The sequence below is a fragment of the Ceratotherium simum genome, chromosome 13 (genome assembly GCF_057802395.1).
Source record: "Ceratotherium simum simum isolate JZ-2026a chromosome 13, ASM5780239v1, whole genome shotgun sequence".
Classification (NCBI taxonomy): domain Eukaryota; kingdom Metazoa; phylum Chordata; class Mammalia; order Perissodactyla; family Rhinocerotidae; genus Ceratotherium; species Ceratotherium simum.
Window position 1 is genome coordinate 81,800 of NC_141912.1, and position 21,617 is coordinate 103,416.

The 21,617-nt window shown below is 43.0% G+C and overlaps 1 protein-coding gene across 2 annotated transcripts in view; it reads right to left on the reverse strand.

Annotated features, from left to right (window-relative positions):
• The window catches only part of LOC147915345 (uncharacterized), a 67,659-nt gene that overhangs the window by 10,071 nt on the left and 35,971 nt on the right, over positions 1-21,617 (reverse strand). For both annotated transcript variants that reach the window (XM_087437899.1, XM_087437900.1), the window contains exon 3: positions 19,748-20,851. In XM_087437899.1, the coding sequence (XP_087294025.1) occupies positions 20,599-20,851 (253 nt within the window). In that variant the 3' untranslated portion in view covers positions 19,748-20,598. The remainder of the gene's footprint in view (positions 1-19,747; positions 20,852-21,617) is intronic.

Consider the following 21,617-nt stretch of genomic DNA (forward strand, 5'->3'; position numbering starts at 1 on the left):
GGAGATGAACACTAGAAATAGGAGGTACAAGTTGTTTCTGAGGCAGAGGGACAGCCAGAAAGACCTCTGCTTGACTCTTCTCTGCTCCAGGAGGTCAAGAAAAGTTCAGTGGACACCGTGTAAATTCCAGGTTTACAGGAGAAGGAAAGGACTTGATGTATATGTATATTATGTAATGGTTACCAAAATAAGTTTAGTTAAAATCAATCACCAAGCAAACATAAAAGATTTTTTCCTGGTGATGAGAAGTTTTAGGATCTACTTTCTTAGCAACTTTCAAATGTACCACACAGCAATGTTAACTTGCATAGTGCTGTATATCAAGTATATCTCAATTAAAATAAAAATCTAACTTGCCACCACTGACACAAGAGGCTGCCCGCCCCCTGGTGGCCAGCACTAGCACTGCAGCCCTCACCAAAACTCCACCAAACAGAAAGGAACCATTCTTCAGATGTCCTCAAGGCAGAGGCTCTCCAGGGTCCCAGAGGTAAAGGAGCAGGACCTGTCGGCTTCGAGAGAGTGGGGTGAATCTCGGGAGCCTACATTTCCCCCCATCTTGCTGTCCCCCACCAGGTGTCTTCTTCATTCCTGAGGCATCCAACCTCAACCGGGACAATGACTCCCCCGTGCCTCCAGATGAGGACCCCGAGGATCCAACAAGAACTGGTCTTCTCCCTCATCTCTAGACTTGGGGTCCAGTGCTCTGGCATCTTCTTCCTTATCCCCAGTTCTCATCCACCCATGCCCCCAACTCTCCTCAGTTCTAAATGATTTCAAGTGGGTGGAAAGCATCTTCTCAGCGTTTCAGAGCACAGTAGGTCATCAACAGAGAACCTAGTCCAACAGACACATTGCGAGTACATGGAACACTTGGAGTCATCTGCTGGATGCACTCCATTTTATACAGGAGGACCCTCACTGAGGTATTCTCTCTTGTTCTCAATGCCTACACAAGGGGAGGATGGACTCATCACAGTTCTGGGAGCCCACAGAGGTGGACTGCAGGCCCCCAGTCCTGTGTTCCCCAGGCTGGGCCAGGGATGGGTCTGGAACAGGCAGAAAACTAGGAACATTAGGGACTCCTCTGCCCATCTCTGGGCCCCTGGGCATGTATCTAGGAGAACGAATGCCATGGTCCCCTGGGAGAGCTGCCTCCAATCTCTCTCCCTCCTGCCTCTTGTCACTTCCTCCGGGTCAGCTCTTTCTTGACTGCACCTCCATGGCCCCCACATGAGAAGTCAGTGTGAGTGGGGGTGCCTGTGCACATGCGATGATGAGGAGAGGAAAATGACCCCATATGGAGAGGGGTGGGCAGCAATCCCCTAAGATCTTAATGCCTCTCATTGCCAAAGGAGACCTGAGGGAAGGGGCGGAGCCTTGGCCAAGGACGCTGGAGCTCTGTCTAGTCTTTGGGACCCGGACTACCTCCCATGGTCTGGGCCAGTTTCCCAACTGCACAGTGAGGGGTAAGATGTGCAACAGCACAAGCATGTGCTCGGCCAGGACAAGTCATCAGCCCCATAGATACATTAAGTATGTTTTAAGTGTATTGAAGACATTAATATTGCTGTGCAATCATCACCACGATCCATCTTTAGAAGTCTTTTCATCCTACAAAACTGAAACTCTATACCCATTCATGAATAACCCCCCATTCCTCCTCCTCCCAGCCCCTGGCAAACACCATTCTACTTTCTGTCTCTCTGAATCTAGCGATTTCAGCAACCTCATAGAAGGGAAATCACACAAAGTTGTATTTTTGTGACTGGCTTATTTCATTTAGAATAATATCCTGAAGATTCATCCATGGTGTGCCATATCTTAGAATTCTCTTCCTTTGTTAAGGATGAATAATATGCCATTTTATGTATATACCACATTTTGCATATCCATACATCCCTGGACAGATACCCTAGCCGGGCCCAAAACCAAGCCCAAAATAAAATGGGGCCCCAACCGGACTTTTATCAATGGTCCCCTGGAGACTACTTTCTTAAGCCACGTTCCATATATTTACTAAGGATCTAGTCTTGGGCCATGAGTTGTTTTTCAGAAACTCCGTTTTTCCTCCTTGAGCAAGTTTCAACTGGTTTGAACCAGTGAGACCACAAGACGGCTGGCAAGACTCAAACCGTCACTGCTGTTTGAGTCAAGTGACTGGAGGATGACGTAGGGGACCAAGAACTACGCTGCCAATCATGTTAAGGACACTGCCTTTTGAACGTGGGATGTATGACAGAACATGAACATCTTCTTGCGCAAAATGCGTAGGACCGCTCCCAACCTCCCGCACCCACTCCTTTGCCCCTAAAAGCCCTTTCAACTGCCCATTGGGGAGAAGGATTTAACCTTTGGCTCCTGTCTCCCTGCTGGCCAACCTCGTAATAAAGCTTTTTCCCTTCTACAAGAGCGGGTATCTCATGGTCGGCCTAAGGGGTGCATTGGGCAGTGAGCCCTTCCTCAGTTACGATACTTGGGTGGCCTCTATGTTTTAGCTATTATGAATAGTGATGCTATGAATATGGGTGTTGAAATATGTTTTGAAGAATATGCTTTCAACTCTTTGGGGGCATATATACCCAGAATTGGAATTGCTGGGTCCTATATAATTATATTTTTAATTTTTTTTTAGGAATTGTTATACTAATTTCTACACAACTATATATTTTATCTTCCCAAGACAGTGCACAAGGGTTCCAACATCTACACATCTTGACCAACACTGGTTCTATTCTTTTTCTTCCTCTTCTTCTTCTTTTTTTTTTTTTATAGATGCCATCTTTTTTTTTTTTTTGATAGATGAATGTGAGGTGGTCTCTCACTGTGTTTCTTTTTTTTTTTTTAAAGATTTTATTTATTTATTTTTTCCCCCCAAAGCCCCAGTAGATAGTTGTATGTCATAGCTGCACATCCTTCTAGTTGCTGTATGTGGGACGCGGCCTCAGCATGGCCGGAGAAGCGGTGCGTTGGTGCGCACCCGGGATCCAAACCCCGGGCCGCCCGCTGCGGAGCGCGTGCACTTAACCGCTAAGCCATGGGGCCGGCCCTCACTGTGTTTCTGATTTGCATTTCCCTAATGATTACTGATGATGAGCATCTTTTCATATGCTTATTGGTTATTTGCAGATCTTCTTTGAGGAAATGTCTACTCATGTACTTTGTTCAAATTTGATTTGGGTTGTTTGAATTTTGTTGTTGAGTTTAGGAGTTCTCTATCTATTCTGGATATTAAGCCCTTGTCAGACACATGGTTTGCAAAAATAGTCGCCCATCTTGTGAGTTGTGCTTTTACTGTTGATAATGTCTTTTGAGATACAAAACTTTTTAATATCCATGAAGTCCAGCATGTGTATTTTCTTATTTTATTGGCTGCTCCTTTGGGGTCATATCCATGAAATCATTACCAAATCCTATCTTGTAAAGTTTTGTCTTATGTTTTCTTCTAAGAGTATTATAGTTTTAGCTCTTACATTTAGGTCTTTGATCTATTGGGAATTAAGCCTTGTATATGGTGTTAGGTAAGGGTTCAAGTTGATTCTTTTGCATGTAGATATCCACATTTTCCAGCACAACTTGTTGAAAGGGCTTTTCCCCTTTGAATAATCTTGGCACCCTTGTGAAACATCATTTGATCACATGGGTGAGGGTTAATTTCTGGGCTCTCAATTCTGTTTCCATTGGTCAATATGTCTGTCTTTATGCTATGACAATGCAGTTTTGATACTGTAGATTTGTAGTAAGTTTTCAATCAGGAAGAATCAGTCCTCCAACTTAGTACCTTCTTTCAAGATTATTTTTGGTATCTGGGCTTACTTGAGATTCCATAAGAATTTTAGGATGGGTTTTTTTCTATTTCAGCACAAAACATCCTTGGGATTTTGGTAAGGACTGCACTGGATTGGTTGATCTCTTTGGATAATGTTGACATCGTCACAATAAGGAGTCTTCCAATCCATGGTGATTGGATGTCTTTCATTTCTAGTAGTGCCAGGTGGTTGTTCAGGTTGAGGGGGTGGCACTCCTAGAGGTAGTCATGCAGAAACCCACAATTCCTCCTCACTGTGCCTTCACCGTTTCCTTAGAACTCATCGACCATCAAAAGAAGAGAAAATGCATGTAAAATGCATGTGGGAAATTTGCAAGGACTGGGTGTGCCAGTCGGTGCACACCCAGGATCTGAACCAGGGCCGCCAGTAGCGGAGCGTGCTCACTTAACCGCTAAGCCACTGGGCAGGCCCTAGTGTCTTGTTTTAAACACATGACTTCTGCTGGTCCCTGATTTCCCCAGTTACACCCCAGCTGTCCTTTCACCGACCATCGTTGGTCACACACCCACTGCACCTGCCTCCAGTCCTTCCCCTTCAACACCGTAATCTCACACACAGTTCCTCCCGACACGATCATGACATCTCCCACCACACATCCCCTATACCTTCCACACAGCCATCAAGATGCTTCACAAACACCATCACCATTTATGTCCAGTGGGCTGAGAGGGCTGCCCGTGCACTGGGAATCAGGAGTCACAGGGTCTGTCACTTGGCCTCCAATCACATACTGTACCCCAGATGAAGGGCTTACCCTGCGGAGACACTCAGTTGTAGCCAACTCCATCGAACAACAACATCTTTGCCCCAGGCTTCCTTCAAAATGCTCCACCCACTTTCTGCCCCAACTGCTCCTTGAGGGGTCATTTTGTGGTAGCCTTTGAGGCCACCTTGGTGATTTTGTGCTCAGGCCCAAATAGCTCTTGGCCCACAAACACTTTAACCATACCCCCTGAAATCATATAGCACAGGTAACCAGTGAATGGGTGCAAATTACTGGTTTTACCTCAAGACACCTAAGGAATATTTTACACAAGGAGCATCCACTTTTGGGTTACACTGTGGGCTGATATCACAAGGCTCTCATCCAGTGAGCTTCTCTCTTCCCCAACCCCGTGAGCAGCTTTCTCCAGGCTATATTGTGCAATGCATTATTTTCTCTCCCTCAGCTTACTTCTCTCAGGTCGCAGGTCCCTTGAGTTTCCTGCCCTGACTGGCTACCACCAACCCATAGAAACAATGTCAGTCCTATAGCACTGGGTGTTCAGTTCTACTAGGATTGACTGACTGGACTGGGCACAGGTGTGGTGGCCCTACCCACACAAAATCAGGAAACTGAGGCAACTAAGAGGTATCAGCAACCTTAACACAACATGGACAACAACTCCATAAGAACATATCCTAGCCCTTGAACAACAGTCTCATGAGTCTCTCGCCTAAATGGTTTTAGAAAATGGCCTGGCCCTAGACTGTCTATACCGGCCAAGGAAGGAGGGGTTGGTGCCTTTCCTAGAACCACTTGCTGAGTGTACATCAACACAGAAGTTCAAACCTACCTCCACCAAATGGCCCAAGAGGTTAAAATATTGCATAACATTACCCAAATCTTTGAAAAGATACCAAAGGCCCCCGAGATCACTGACCTATTTTCATGACTGGTCTCTCCAAGTTGGGGACAATGGAAATGGACTGGATTTTAGACTGTTTCTTGTATAATCATAGGATTTGTTACTATAGCCCTCATTGGATGTTTACTCTCTTGGCTACAACCTGCTCTAGCCCTAATAACTCCATTAATTACACTTATTAAATGTACTAACCAACTTAAAATTAACCAATACCCTGATTAACTTAAAAAATTCAAAATTTTTATGTGGAAAATCTGCTTAACGTAGAATACACCGTTTTAAGCATTTCAAAGTATACATTTGTGTGGCTTTTAGCACAATGATTATGTCGTGTGGCTATCACCACTATCTAATTCCAGAACATTTTCAACACCCCCAAACAAACCCATACTCATTCACACTCTATTTTCTGTTAACCCAAGCCCATGGAAACAACTCATCTGTTTTCTCCCTCTATGGATTTGCCTATTCTGGACATTTCGTTCAAATGGCATCATGTTATCTGTTGCCTTTGTGGATGGCTTCAGTGAGCACACATGTTTCAAGGTTCACCCATGGCCTAGTATGTAGCAGTACTTAATTCCTTTTTATGGCTTACAATATCCTATATTATGAATAGGCCACATTTGGTTTATGCAGTGATAACTGGATAGAAATTTGTGTTTGTTCCACTTTTGGACCATTGTAAACAATGTTGCTTTGAATGTCTATGGGCAAGTTTGTTCTTTTGGGCATATCTACCACGGGCCTCTCCAGGTCAATGATAATTCTAGGTTTAAGATTTTAGAAAATGCCAAGTTGTTTTTTGCAGTGGCTGCATCATTTTACTTTCCCACCAGTAATGTATGTGGGTTTCCCTTTCTCCACATCTTTACTAACACTTGTTCTTTTCCATTATGTTGAATATAGCCTTCATTTTGAGCATGAAATTGTATTACACTGTGCTTTGAATTTGCATTTTCCTAATAATTAATGATACTGAGCAACTATCTTGTGCTTATTGGCCATCTATGTATTTCCTAGAGACATGTCTATTCCAGTTGGTTACCCCATTTCATTGACTTGTCTTTTATAATTGAGTTCTAAGGGATCTTTGTATATTCTCAAAATAAGAGCCTTCTCACTTATATGAGTTGCAAATAGTAGGAGACTTCAAAGACCCACTTTTAACAGTGGATAGAATATCCAGACAGAAAACAGGAAATAGCAGACATGAAAACATTAAATACTAAATGGACCTATCAGACACACACAGAACATTTTACTGGACAGCAACACAATGCACACTCTTCTCATGGGCACACAGACTATTTTCCAGAACAGATCACGTGTTAGGTCACAAAACAAGTCTTAACAAGATTAAGAAGACTGAAATAATACCAAGTAACTTTTCTAAACACAATGGCATGAAACCAGAAGTCAATAACAGAAGTAAAACGGGAACATTCATAACACGTGGAAGTTCAACAAAAACTCTTAAACTTAAAAGTAGGTCGGGGGCTGACACGTGCTGTAGCGGTTAAGTGCGTGTGCTTCGCTGCTGGCGGCCCGGGTTAGGATCCTGGGCACGCACCGATGCATGCTTGTCAGGCCATGCTGTAGTGGCATCCCACATAAAGTGGAAGAAGATGGGCATGGATGTTAGCTCAGGGCTGATCTTCCTCACACACAAAAAAAGGTAGATCAAAGAAGAAATCAAAAGGGAAATTAGAAAATAGCTCAAAACATACAAAAAGAAACAACAGGGGCCAGCCTGGTGGCACAAGCAGTTAAGTGTGTGCGCTCCACTGCGGCAGCCCGTGGTTCACTGGCTCAGATCCTGGGTGTGCACTGACGCACCGCTTGGCAAGCTATGCTGTTGCGGCGTCCCATATAAAGTGGAGGAAGATGGGCACGGATGTTAGCCCAGGGCCAGTCTTCCTCAGCAAAAAATAAAATAAAAGAGGATTGGCAGATATGAGCACAGGGCCAATCTTCCTCACCAAAAAAAAAGAAAGAAACAATAAACACACCAAAACTTACAGGATGCAGCAAAAGTAGTACTAAGAAGAAAGTTTATAGTGATAAACTTGTACATTATAAGAGAAGAAAGATGTCAAAGAAACAACCTTACTTACAACACACAACATTAACAAAAGAAAAAATGAAAGCCAAAGTTAGCAGAAGGATGGAAGTCACCAAGAGGCGAGTGGAAAAAAAATGAAAGACAGTGTGGAAGATCAATAAAAGAAAAGTTGAGTTTTGGAAAAAATAAAATTGAGAAACCCTTAGATAAAATATCTAGGAAAACAAAGAGGATGACTCAAACTAAATCAGAAGTTAAAAAGGAGACATTACAACTGATGCTTCAGAAAGAAAAAGATCAGAAGAGACTATTCTGAACTAGTGTACACTCATAAATTGGGTAACCTAGACAAAATAAATTCCTAGAAACAACGAAAGCTGAATCATGAAGAAATAGAAATCTTGAACAGATCAGTAACAAATAAACAGACTGAATCAGTAATCAAATACCTCTCAATGAGAAGGGACTTCTCCACTCTGCCTGACCTTAACCAGCCTGCCCCAGCCCCAGGCTGACTCCTGTGGACCTAGCTGGCTCCCTGTAAACTTCTGCAAATCCAGGCACCTGGCTCACCCTGGAGCATGCCAGCTCTGGTGGCCTCAAGCAGCATCCTTGACACCAGGCTCCCACCAGGCTCCTGGGAACCCAGGGCCCCATCTCAGCCTAGGGGCTGCCATCTTCAACAGCCCAAGGTGGCTCCTGTGATGTCCTTGGCACCAGGCTCCTGGTGGGCTCTGGTGAATCCAGACCCTAGCTCACCCAAGTTCCTGCCTACTCCAGGCAGTCACAGGCAGCACCCACAGCCACAAGCAGCTTCTGTACCAGCGCACCGAGTGGGCTCCCACACCCCCAAAACCCCAAGTCACTCCAGCACTTGCTAGATCCAGCAACCGCAGGTAGATTCCATGGCACCAGGCTCCCCAGTGGCTGCTGGGAACTCAGGCCCATGGCTCACCACACCACCTACCAGTTCCAGCAGCCGTAGACAGCTCACATGGAACCAGGCTTCTGGCAGGCTCCCACAAAACCAGGCCCCCCGCTCACCCAGGTGCTTGCTGACTCAGGCGGCCCCAGGCAGCTCCCATGACACCAGGCACCGGCTGGTTCACATGAACCCAGGCTTCCACCTTGAGCCAGCGCCTGCTGGCTTCTGCAGCCTCAGGCAGCTCCTGTGGCCCCAGGCACCCAGCATGCTCCCAGGAATCAAGACTTCTGGCCTACCACAGCACAAGCTGTCTCTTGTGGTGCCAGGCTCCTGGCAGGCTCCCGTGAACCAAGGCTCTCAGCTCATCCCAGCACTGGTGAACTCGCATGACCCTGGATGACTCCTGTGGCTGCAGGCTCTCAATGAGGACCTGCCAAACCAGGCTCCAGTGGGGCTACTCATGAACTCAGGGTCCCAGATGTGCCCAGGGCCAGACACAATACTGTGGACCCAAGCTTTCCACTCACCCCAGTACCAGGCTGCCCAAGGACTCCAGCAGCAAGCCTGTCCCTGGACACTACCAGATGGCCTACCCAGGACCCCTAGATAGGCTGACTGTGAAGGCTTTGGTTTGCTAAAGCCAGTGTGTAAAGAGTGGAAGAGGTGCCTACTTCCTCAAATTTGCAGACACCAGTGGAAGGCCACAAGGATCATGAATAATCAAAAACCCATGACACCACCTAAGAAAAAGAATAAAACTCCAATGACTGACCAAGAAATGGAGATATAGGAACTATGTGACAAAGACTTCAGAACAACCTTCTTTGAGAAATTCATAAAATTCTAAGGAAACATAGATAGACTACTAAATGAAATAAGGAAACAGTGCATGAAGAAGTGAGAAGTTTATTATAGAAACAGAAATCATTAAGGGAAAACAAACAGAAATCCTAGATTTGAAGAACACAATGACTGAAATGAAGAAGTCAATAGAGAGCTTCGAAATCAGATTCAACCGTGTACAAGAAATAATTAGTGAACTAGGAGATGTGTCATTTGTAATCCTCCAGTCAAAGAAGCAAAAAGAAAAATGGGAATGGATAGGAACGGGGAAAGGCAGTGTGAATTATGGGATACCAGGAAAAGAAATAGATAAGCATTATTAAAGTACCAGAGGAGAAGACAGGGAGAAAGGAAAAAAGTGTTTACTTAAACAAAATATCAGCTGACACCTTCCCAAATCTGGAGAGAGATTTACACATCCAAGGTCCTGAAGCCAATCTGTCAACCTAAAATTTAAAACTAAAACTTTCTTCTCCAAGACACATTATAACAAAACTATCTGAACTCAAAAAAAGGATCATACAACATGATCAAATTCAACATGATGCAAATCAATGAATGTGATACACCACATTAATAGAATGAATGATAAAAATCACAAAATAATCTCAATCGATGCAGAAAAAGCAGTTTGACATAATTCAACAGCCCTTCATGATAAAAACTCTCAATAAAGTGTTACAGAAAGAACATACCTGAACAAAAGAAAAGGTTTACATAACAAAACCCACAGCTAACATCATATTGAATAGTGAAAGGTTGAAAGCTTTCTTGCTAAGACAAAGAACAAGACAAGGGTGCCCAGTCACAACACCACTCTTCAACATACTGCTGCAAGTCTCACCCAGAGACATTTGGCAATGAAAAGAAATAAGATACTTCTAAATTGGAAATGAAGAGTCAAAGTGGTCTCTGTTTGCAGACGGTATGATTTTATATAGAGAAATACCTAAGGATTCCCCCCCAAACTGTTAGGACTAATAAACGAATTCAGTCAAGCTGCAGGAGACAAAATCAACATATAGAAATCTGTTGCCTTTCTGTACACTAACAATGAACTACCTAAAAAAGATATAAAGAAAAAATTCCTATTTACAATAGCATCAAAAACAGTAAAATACTCATAAATAAATTTAACCAAGAAGGTGAAAGATCTAGACACTGACAACTATAAGACATTGAGGAAAGAAACCAAAGACACAAAGAAATGAAAAGATATCTTATGTTCGTGGATCAGAAGAATTAATATTGTTAAAATGTCCATGCTACCCAATGCCATCTCAAGATTCAATGCAATTCCTATTAAAATTCCCATCACATTTTTCACAGAAATAGGACAAGCAATCCTAACATTCATATGGATCCACAAAAGACCTCCAATAACCAAAACAACCTTGAGAAAGAAAAAGCTGAAGGCATCACATTCCTGATTTCAAATTTTATTACAAATCTATAGTAATAAAAACGGTAATGATACAGGTATAAAAAGAGACATATAGACCAATAAAACAGAATCAAAGGCCCAGAAATAAAACCACACACATAACACTTTGCTAACAGTTGACAAGTCAGCTAAGAAGACTCCATGGGGAACAGATAGTTTCTATAGTAAATGGTGTTGGGAAAACTGGATAACCACATGAAGAAAACTGAAATTGGACCCTATTTTACAACACTCTATAAATAATTCCAAATTGAACTAAAGACTTAAATGGAAGAAAGCAAATATAAAACAACTAGAAAAAAATATAGAGAAAACAGCCCCAAGAAACTCGTTTTGACAATGATTTTTGGATATAACATCAAAAGTGCAAACAACAAATGTAAAACTTAACAAGTGAGATGACATCAATCTAAAAATCTTCTGGACAGCAAATAAAATAATTGGCAAACTAAAGGGGTTAATATCCACAGTATATAAGAAACTCTTACAACTCAACAGCAAAGAAACCAACAAAACAATATGAAAATGGTCAAAGGACCTGAATACTTTTCCAAAGAAGACATAAAAATGGTTAACAGGTACATGAGAAGATGCTCGTAATCACTCATCATCAGGGAAATAAAATCAAAACTACAATGAGATATCACCTCACATCTGCTAGAATGGTTATTTTCAAAGAGACAACAGACAACAAGTGTTGACGAGGCTGTGTAGAAAAGAGAACACTGTGCACTGTTGGTATGAATGTAAATTGCTACAGTCACTATGGAAAAAATATGGAATTTCTCAAAAAAAAAAAGAGAAATACTATATAAATGAGCAATTCCCCTTCTGGTTGTATATCCAAAGGAAATGAAGTCACTATTCTGAAGAGATATCTGCACCCCTATGTTCGTTGCAGCATTAATCACAAACTGAGAACGTGGACACAATCCATGTGTCCATCAATGGATAAATAGATAAAGAAAATGTCAGACATATGTATATATACATGAAATATATAATGGAATATTATTTAGCCATGCAAGAGAATGAAATCCTGCATTTTGTAACAACACAGATGGAACTTGAGGCATTATGCTAAGTGATATAAGTCAGACAGACAAAGACAAATACTATATATTCTCACTCATGTGAAATCTAAAAAAGCCCAACTTAAAGGAATAGAGGTTAGAATGGTGTTTGCCAGGACCTTGGGCGTGGGGGAAAGGGGGAAATGTAAGTCAAAGTGCACAAATTTCTATCTGTAAAATCAATCAGTTTTGGGGATCTAATGTACAGCGTGGTGACCATAATTAACAATAATATATTATAGACTTGAAAGTTGTTAAGAGAGTAGATCTTAAAAGTGATCACTAGAAAAAACAAGTTAATTATGTGAGGGAATGGAGGTGCTAACTCACCGTATTGTGGTAATCCCTTCACAAATCATCATCTTGAACACCTAAAACTTACATGTGTTATATGTCACTAATATTTCAAGAAATCTAAAAAAAAAAATCTCTCAACAAAGTAAAACCCAGGACCACATGACTGCACTGGTGAATTCTACCAAACATATAAAGAAGCTTTAAAAACAAGCCTTCTTACACTCTGTCAAATATTGAAAAGGAAAGAACACTTCCAAACTCATTTTACGACGCCAGCATTACCCTGATACCAACACTATACAAGGACACTAAAAGAAAATAAAATTACAGACCATTACCCCTGATGAACATAGATGCAAAAATCCTCAACAAAATACTAACCATCTGAATTCAACAACATATTAAAAGAATTATACACTACCACCAAGTGAAATTTATTCCTGATATACAAGGGTAGATTAACATACAAAAATCGATCAATGTAATATGCAACATCAAGAAAATGAAGGGGAAAAAACATGACCATCTCGATTGATGCAGAAAAACCATTTGACAAAATTCAACACCCTTTCATGATAAAACACTCAAGAAACAAGGAATAGGAGGAAAAACACACAGCAAACACAAAACTCAGTGATGGAAGACTGAAAGCTTTTCCTAAGATCAGGAACAAGGCAAGGATGCCCACTTTCACCACTTCTATTCAACACAGTACTGAAAGTTCATGCCAGAACCATGAGGCAATAAAAATAAATAAATAAAAGACATCCAAATTGGAAAGAAAGAAGTAAAATGGTCTCTGATGGTGATGTCATCTCATATGTAGAAAACCTTTAAGACTCCACAAAAAGCCGTTTGATCTAACAGATTAATTCAGGAAAGTAGGAGGACACAAAGTCAGTACACAAAAATCAGTTGCATTTCTATACATGAACCAGGAGTTCTCTGAAAAGGAAATTACAAAAACAATTCATTTATATCAGAAAGAATAACAACTTAAGAATTAACTTAACCAAGGAGGTGAAAGGCTTGCACCATAAAAACTAGAAAACATTTCAGAAAGAAATTAAAGAAAACATACATATGCAGAGATTGGATTGGTGGTTACCAGAGGGGAAGGGGAGAGGGAGGAGGGTGAAAGGGATAATTCGGTACATGTGTCTGGTGATGGGTTGTAATTAGTATTTTGGTGGTGAACATGATGTAATCTATGCAGAAATAGGAGTATAGTGATGTACACCTGAAATTTTTACAATGTTATAAACCAATGTTACTGCAATAAACAAAAAATTAAAAAAAAAAAGAAGACATACATAAATGGACACACATCCCATATTCATGGATTGGAAGGCTTACTATTGGTAAAGTGTCAATATTACCCAAAGCAGTCTACAGAGTCAATGTAATCCCTATCCAAATCCTAATGATGTTTTTTGCAGAAATAGAAAAACTCGTCCTAAAATTCACATGGAATCTCAAGGGACTCAGAATAGCTAAAACAATCCTGAAAAAGAACAAAACTGGAGGATTCACATTTCCTGATTTCAAAACTTACTACGAAGCCACAGCAATCAACAGTATGGTATTGGCATAAACACAGACATAGAGACCAATGGCATAGAACAGCAAGCCCAGAAATAAACCCTCACATATATGGTCAAGTGATTTTTGACAAGGGTGCCAAGACCATGCCATAGAGAAAGGTTTCTTGTCAACAAATGGTACTGGGAAAACTGGATATCCACATGCAAAAGAATGAACTTGGACCCTCATCCAACACCATATACAAAAATTAACTCAAGGATATCAATGTAAGACCTAAAATGAGAAAGCTCTTAGAAGAAAACAGGACAAAATCTTTATGACACCAGACTTGCCAATGATTTCTTGGATATGACACCAAAGGCACAGGTAACAAAAGAAAAACAACGGACAAATTGGACTCCATGAAAATTGTATAAGTTGGTACATCAAGAGGCACTGTCCATAGAGTAAAACGGCAACGCACAGAGTAGGAGAAAATATTTGCAAGTCATATTTCTGATAAGAGACTGGTATCCGCAATATACAGAGATCTCCTAAAACTAAACAACAAAAAAACAAGCCAATTCAAATATGGGCAAAGGACTTGAAGAGACAGTTCTCCAAAGACTTATGAATGGCATATAAGCACATGAAAAGACACTCAACACCACTAATCATTAGGGAAATGCAAATCAAAACCACAATGAGACACCACCTCACACCTACTAAGATGAGTGCTACAGGAAAGACAGAAAACAAGTGTTGGACAGGATGCGGTGAAAAGGGAACCCGTGTACACTGTTGATAGGAATGTAAAATGGTGCAGCCGCTATGGAAAACAGTATGGATGGTCCTCAAAAAATTGAACATAGAATTATCACATGATCCAGCAATTCCACGTCTGGATATACACCCAAAACTTCTGAAAGCAGAGCCTTGAAGAGATATTTGTACACCCATGTTTATAGCAGTATTATTCACAATAGCTAAAACGTGGAAGCCACCACAGTGTCCACTGACACATGAATGGATACACAAAATGTAGTAGATCCATATAACAGAATATTATTCAGCGTTACAAAGGAAGCAAATTCTACAATATGCTACACGTGGATTAACCTTGGGGACATTATGCTAACAGAAATAAGCCAGTCACAAAAAGAAAAATACTGTATGATTCCACTAACATGAGGAACTGAGAGTAGTCAAAATCACAGAGATGGAAAGTGGAATGGTGGCTGCCAAGGGCTGGGGGGAGGGGAGAAGGGAGACTTACTGTTTAATAGGTATAGAGTTTCACATTTATAAGAGTTATGGGGATGAATGGTGGTGATGACTGTGCAACAGCGTAAATGTCTTTAATGCCACTGAAGTATACACTTAAAAATGGTTAAGATGTCACACTTTTTGTTATGTATATTTTAACTCAATATACAAAAAGGAAAAAAGAAAGAAATTAGCTATCAAGCCAGAAAAAGACATAGTGGACCCTTAAATACATATTGCTAAGTGAAAGAACCCAACTGGAGAAGGCTATATACTCTGTTCCATAGTTTTCATATATTCCAATTACACGACATTCTAGACAAGGCAAAACTATAGAAACAGTATAAAGATCAGTGTTGCCAAGAGTTGGAAGGCAAGGGATGAAGAGGCAGAGCGCAGGGATTTTAGGGCAATCCAACTCTTCTGTAGGATACTGTCATGGTGGATACATGAGATTATGCATTTGTCAAAATCCAAGTACATGACAGTGAGACAGTGAACCTTAATGTAAACCACGGACTTGGTTACGAACACATCAGCTCCTCACTTGTAAGGAATGAACCGCACTAACACAGGTGGTCATGCAAGATGTTAACAGTAGGGGAAACTGCAGGGGAGGAGGGAGAAATGCTCTGCACTATCTGCTGAATTTCTCTGTCCATCTAAAACTTTCCTAAAAAACAATCTATTAATTAAAAATTAATCAATGGAAGATAGGGAGTGGGTAGAAATATAGAGGAAACAAAAATATCAGAATACTGATAAATGTTGAAGCTGGGTAACAGGGACATGGGGGGCTATCACAATTATCTCTTTAATTTGTGTATGTTCAATGTTTTCCACAATAAAACATATTTAAGCCTCCAGATGAAATCTAGATTATATGAAGAAGGAATCAAAGAATGTGAAGAAAACAGATATTTTTGAAGCAAGTACTCAAGGGGCACACTGAGGGAACGTGCAATCACACTGGATAGAGAGTGAACGTCCTGGTTCCATCAGGAAGGTTCGGAGCTCAGTGAGGAAGGCAGGAGACAGCACAGTCAGGGAAATGTCAAATAATGATCACGGAAAAATGTTCGCCCTCACTGGTCACAGAAATGTTAATGATGGGCCCTGATAGGACTGCCCTAGGATTTACAACGTCGTGACAACCACACTTAGAGCAGGCTCAGGGAGACAGCACCACGTCATGTGAGAATGCAAATCAGCACTGGCTTTCTGGAGGGCAAACTTCCTGATCCCTGAAACCTGCAGGCCACGGGCCTGGCTCCTTTGTTGTATGGAACCTGTCCAAAAACAAAGGGATTGGGTAAAGCTGATGGATTGAATAAACACATGCAGAGCCCCTTTGACATAAAATCCCTAAAAAAATGACCCAAAGATTCTTTCATTGATGAACAAATTCATAATAGCCCAGAGAACCATCAAGAGAGCCGACATTTTGAGGAATACATCAAAGAGAGACAGCAGCTGGTGACCGGGGACCCCAGTGGGGAGCTCCGTGTGGGCCATGGAGACCAAGCCAGGGCGCCCTCTCTTCCTCCCCCTCCTCCCCCTGCCGCTCATCTAACACCTCCTGCATCGCCCCTCCACTCCCAGCCACTGTCCACCTCACGCTCCAGGAATACAGGAGCAGAGGCGCAGGGCGCCCTTTCCACCAGCACATCTGTCCTCTTGTTCTCTGCACCTCCCCAGGCAGCGGAGCCCTGCCCTGCACCTCCTCAGGGCCCAGCACGCTCCTCACGGGCCCTCAGCCTCCTCCTATCCATCCTGTCCTAGGTGCAGCAACTGTTAACTCATCTTCACCTTACAAACAAACTCTCCCTTGGACACATGCTCCCTTTTGGCTACTGTCCACTTCCTGACTCCCCTTCATGGTTAAACCTCTTAAATAAAGTGCGTCATCCCTACAGCCCTCCAATGGCCCCCTTCCCCCACTCCAGACCCAGTTCCATTCCCATCCTCTCAAGGAGACTGATGTCACTCATGATCCCAAGTGGCCAAATCCAGCCATCTTTTCTCCATTCTGATCATAGCTGTATCCCACTCAGCTGAGCACCCCTCCTTTCTGCAATACCCTTTTCCCCTTGTGACTCTTGCGACTCCGTGCTCCACTGTTTCAGTCTCTTTTCCTGAACCCTCTTCAGCTGCACCTCTGCAAACTCTGCCTGTTCCTAGGTGGTGCCCTGGTCCCTTCCACAGCTGCAGTATCTCCAGGAAACCTCATTCAATTCCATGGTTTTAAACATCTCTGACCTGATCCTGACTCTGCAGACACACCGATGCAACTTTAAGAGCTTAGGTGCTAGCTCCCCAGCATCAACACCTAAGGAGTATCTCAGACTCGATTCCTCTCAAAATTTCACTGTCATATGAGTTCCCAAATAGCATCAAATATTTCCAAGAAAGAGGAAAACTTTGGATACAATAAATAGTGGTGAATAAAGTAACCAATAAAACGTATACTTACATCCAATCATGGTTGCATGATGGGGAAAATAAGAACACAGAACTGGGATCAGCCCTTCTCAAGCTGGGGAGTGAAAGGTGATGAGTTGGGAGTATAGAACACAGGAACTGATCAACTCTAAGCATTTACAGAAAGAGAGGCAGAAATCGTTGTTCCTAAAAGCTGAAAGACACCCACTAGAAGAAGAGAAAAATCATGAGAAAGCCTAACAAATTAAAAATTAAATTAAAGGGTAGACTCAAATTCCAATTTATCAATAATCATAATTGTAAATGGATCAAATTGCTCTAGAAAAACATGAAGGATCTCAAGTTGAGTTAAAATATAGTTATAAAATAAAGGTATATAATATGGTTGAAAATAAGGAGATAAAGAAATAAGACTTTAAATGGGACAAACAGGGGTTTTCTGTGTTGATAACTGTCAGGGACACTTATGCACCTCACAATATGGTCTTGAAACATAAAGCAAAACTGGACAAACAAGAAGACACAGGCACCTCAAGAATCACAGGGAAACCTACCTTACCTCTCTTAGAAATCCACAGGTCAAGTGATACAGTAAGTTAGGAAACAGATCTGTTGACAAACACAAAAAAGCTAGATCTAGCCTCAGCCTGAGGGACAACAACATAAGCAACTAGTGGAGAGGAAACATTCTCCTCAAACCACAATGGAACAGTCACCACAATGGACTGTGTGCTAAGCCACAGTGAAATCTCTAAAGAGTCCAAAAAGCAGAAATCTACAAGTGACCATATTACCGGACCTTAAAGCAATAAAAGTAAAAAATAATCACAAAATATTGGCTCCCCTCCCCCAACCTATCCACCTGAAAATCTGTCCACACCCTTCTAAATCTCTCAGGTTACAGAGGGGATCCAGACAGACAGGACAAACTCTTTAGAAATGAACAGCAATGAGAGCAGCATGAGGTAAATCCATGGCGTGGAGACTAAGGGACAGAAAAAGTGACACAGCCTCCACTGCAGGTATCAGAGAATATCAACTCTACATGAAGAAGCTGAGCACTTCCCTCCAGGAGCCAGAACAACACCACAATAAAACCAACAACAGCAGAATGAAGTGAGGATTCATGAGGCAGGAACAACAATGCAGACCTAAGCAATGGAGTTAAGGGCTGGCTCTCTGGAAAGACCTGTAACAGTGAGAAACCTTGCGCAGTCTGACCAAGAGGAACAGACAAAGGCACCAAACTGTACCATCAGGTACGACATACAACAGAAACAGCTTTAACGTGATAGGAGATCATAGGGGATAACTCTGACCAAGGCATCAGTGGTCCTCAACTGGAGCTGTCCTTCCACCAGAATGCACCTGGAAACACGCGGGATGGGTTTTGTTTCTTGTTTTGTGTTGTCCTAATGGTTGTTGCCCTGGGGGTCCTGGAGATCCTGAACAGCCTGTCACATAGAGTCGTTTCCCTCCTGAAGTGTTACTGACATCTGTGAAGACAAGCACTGATCGAGATTAAATGAACAATGTGGTAGGGAAATGTTCTCCATGGATGTATAACAGGCAAAAGATAGTACCCTCAATATGTAAGGAATATCGAGAAACCAAAGTTTACAACTACTAAATTGTAAAAGAGTGGGAAAATCAGAAACATAGCCAATAAACACACCAAAAATATATCCAACCTATCCATACAGGTGGAGAAATATGCATGTAAAGCACAGGGAACAGTCAAGGAGATTACACACGAAATTTTACTACCAACATGGAATAAAAGTTGGGAGGTAGGTGAGAAATAGGAGTTTTTACCACTTCTTAGCTTATGTATTTCTCTAGTGTTTTAATTTTTATAAAAGAAAATGTATTCTACTCAAAAAGATGTTTCAAATTTTAAAGAAATTATTAAAATGTTCAAAATGACTTCAGTTCAAGGATATTCATTAAAACATGAATGGAAAGAACCTCCCCACAACTTTAAGAGTCTCCTGTAACTTTTCTAATAGTTTACTATGTCGATTTTATTTCACATTTAGATCCTAACTCTTTGGAATTTACATTTGTGTGAGGGATGCAACAGAAGCTGCTTTTCTCCTGCTTAAGTGGAAAACCAACCATCCAGGCACCATTCATTGGGTAGGTCTGGCTTTCCCAGCAGACCTGCAATGCCTCCTTTCCCACCTGCTAAACTCCAACAACTACCGCTGCCTCTTGAGCGCCCTAGAGCGAGCGAGGTGAGCTCTGCAACCTGGGCTCCCTGTCTGCGAGGGGCGGCCACCAGCAGAGCCTTCTCCCAAGACAGCAGCAGGCATGCTGTGCACAGAAGTGTTCAAGGGACATTTGCTGCGGAGCAGGAAACCCCTCATGATGAGCAGGCAGTGGGGGAGCCCCGAGCCCCAAGACTGACCTCGGCGAGGGGCAGCAGGCTGCTCAATTAGGGAGCCCCCTCCCTTCAGCTCGTCCAGCTCCTCCTGCAGTGTGTGCACCTGGTTGTCGGCTGCTGTCCCTCTTCAGCTCTCCGTCCTTCTCTACCTGCTCCCACAGGTGGCACCCGTGCTCCTGTTCCCCCAGGAGCAGAAGCAGTAAGAGTGCAGCTAGTCGAGCAGTGATTGGGCCCCCAGTGTTGACAGGATGACCCCGCTGAGGGACGTCGGGCTGGTGTCGCTGTGCTCGCCCTGCACAGCTTCTGTGTCTGGCTTCAGGGTGACATTTCTGGGAGGGTGGAGGGGCTCTGGGAGGGTTTCTGAGACATCATTGTGAATGTTGAACTTGGGGGTCTGGGCCAAGCCCTCGTCAGGCTCAAGGCTAGTCCCTCTGCAGCTGGGCTCCACATCTCTCTTCAGCCTCTTTCAGTCAATAGCCTCTCGGGGGACAGATGGCATCTCTCGACTGTGTTCTGAGAAGAAACTGTAAGAAGGTTGCCAGCCAATAAATCTGCACACCCCAGATCCTGAGGGATAAAGTCACCGACGGAAATGCCACTCTTACCTAAGAGGCCCTGGCAGGGAAGAGGGGGGTCTCATCCCCAGCATCTATAGCAGACGTGTTTGCATCTCACTGGCTGCCTGATGCTGTGGAGGCCACACTGTCTCCTGCAGTTCCTTCCAGATACTCTGCACGTACTCCCGACTGGCGGCTTCCTGGGCAGCCCTGGGTGTTTGCTTCAACTTGCGGGACCCCGGCTGGGCCCGCAGGTTTTCCCTCGAGGACATCGATGAACCTGCAGGTCCTTTCCCATCTGCTTCACTGGCATGTTCCTCAGGCCCCCGGCGGCCTTCCTGATGTCCTTTCTCCTGGGGTGGCTGTGGCCTTCAGCCCCCCCTTCTCAGTCAGGTGGTAGATGGAGGGCACGGCCATGGCTTGAGCATGTAGTACTGACCCTCCAGCCTTTCCAAGAGCTTTTTTTGGTGAAACATTCACTACAGATGAAAGAATGCTTAGTGGGTTCCAGTCATCCCTGTGAAGAGCTTTTAACCACTGAACAAGACGTTTTGAGCCCTTTATGTGGAGTCTGCAAGGATAAATGAAAAAGAAATTAAAAAGAAAGAATTAAATGTCTACCCCTAAAATAATCAACTATAGAAACAAAACAAGTGTGTTTGGGAACACCCACACCTGTAGCCACTTTGCCCATTTAAACCTTTAGTAAAGATTTAAGGAACACCTTCTGCTTGCAAGTTATTACTGGAATAGAAAGATGAAAGACCCACTGTCTACCTTAAGAAACTGACCGTCTGTAGGGTAGAGAATGAAGAAAGGTGAAGACCTCCTCCCAGGCTGTGTTAAGTGCCCTGTAGGTACACAGATGCTCGGGCAGATAGCACAGGATGGCATCAAGACAAAAGGAAAGGCTTCAGGAAGCCTCAGAAATAGTTCCTAGAAGCTCATGGCTGCCCAACTCTACTGCTGTCCCTGGGATGCAGGAATTTGGGTGCTAAAATGGGGAGGGTTGGTCCCCCTATTTCAAAGCCAGGCAAGGTGTTGGACAGCAGAGCCTCCCAGGCACTCAGCAGGGCGCCTGACCCCAGCTCTGCTCAAGCAGCTGAGGATGCGGGACTGCCGCCAAGAGAAGGTCAGCCCCAAGGGTTGTGGTTCCGTGTTCCTCCTGTCGTCCCCCTACCACGAGGAAAGCTGTTCCCTGTACCAAGCAACCAGACCCTGCAAGGTACTGAGCAAGACACTTCATAATCTCTTCTCCTCATTAAGGTAAAATCTCTATTTAGACCAAACTGTGCATGTAGGGGGTTGGCGGGGTCTCTCTCAAGGACTTTCTGCTC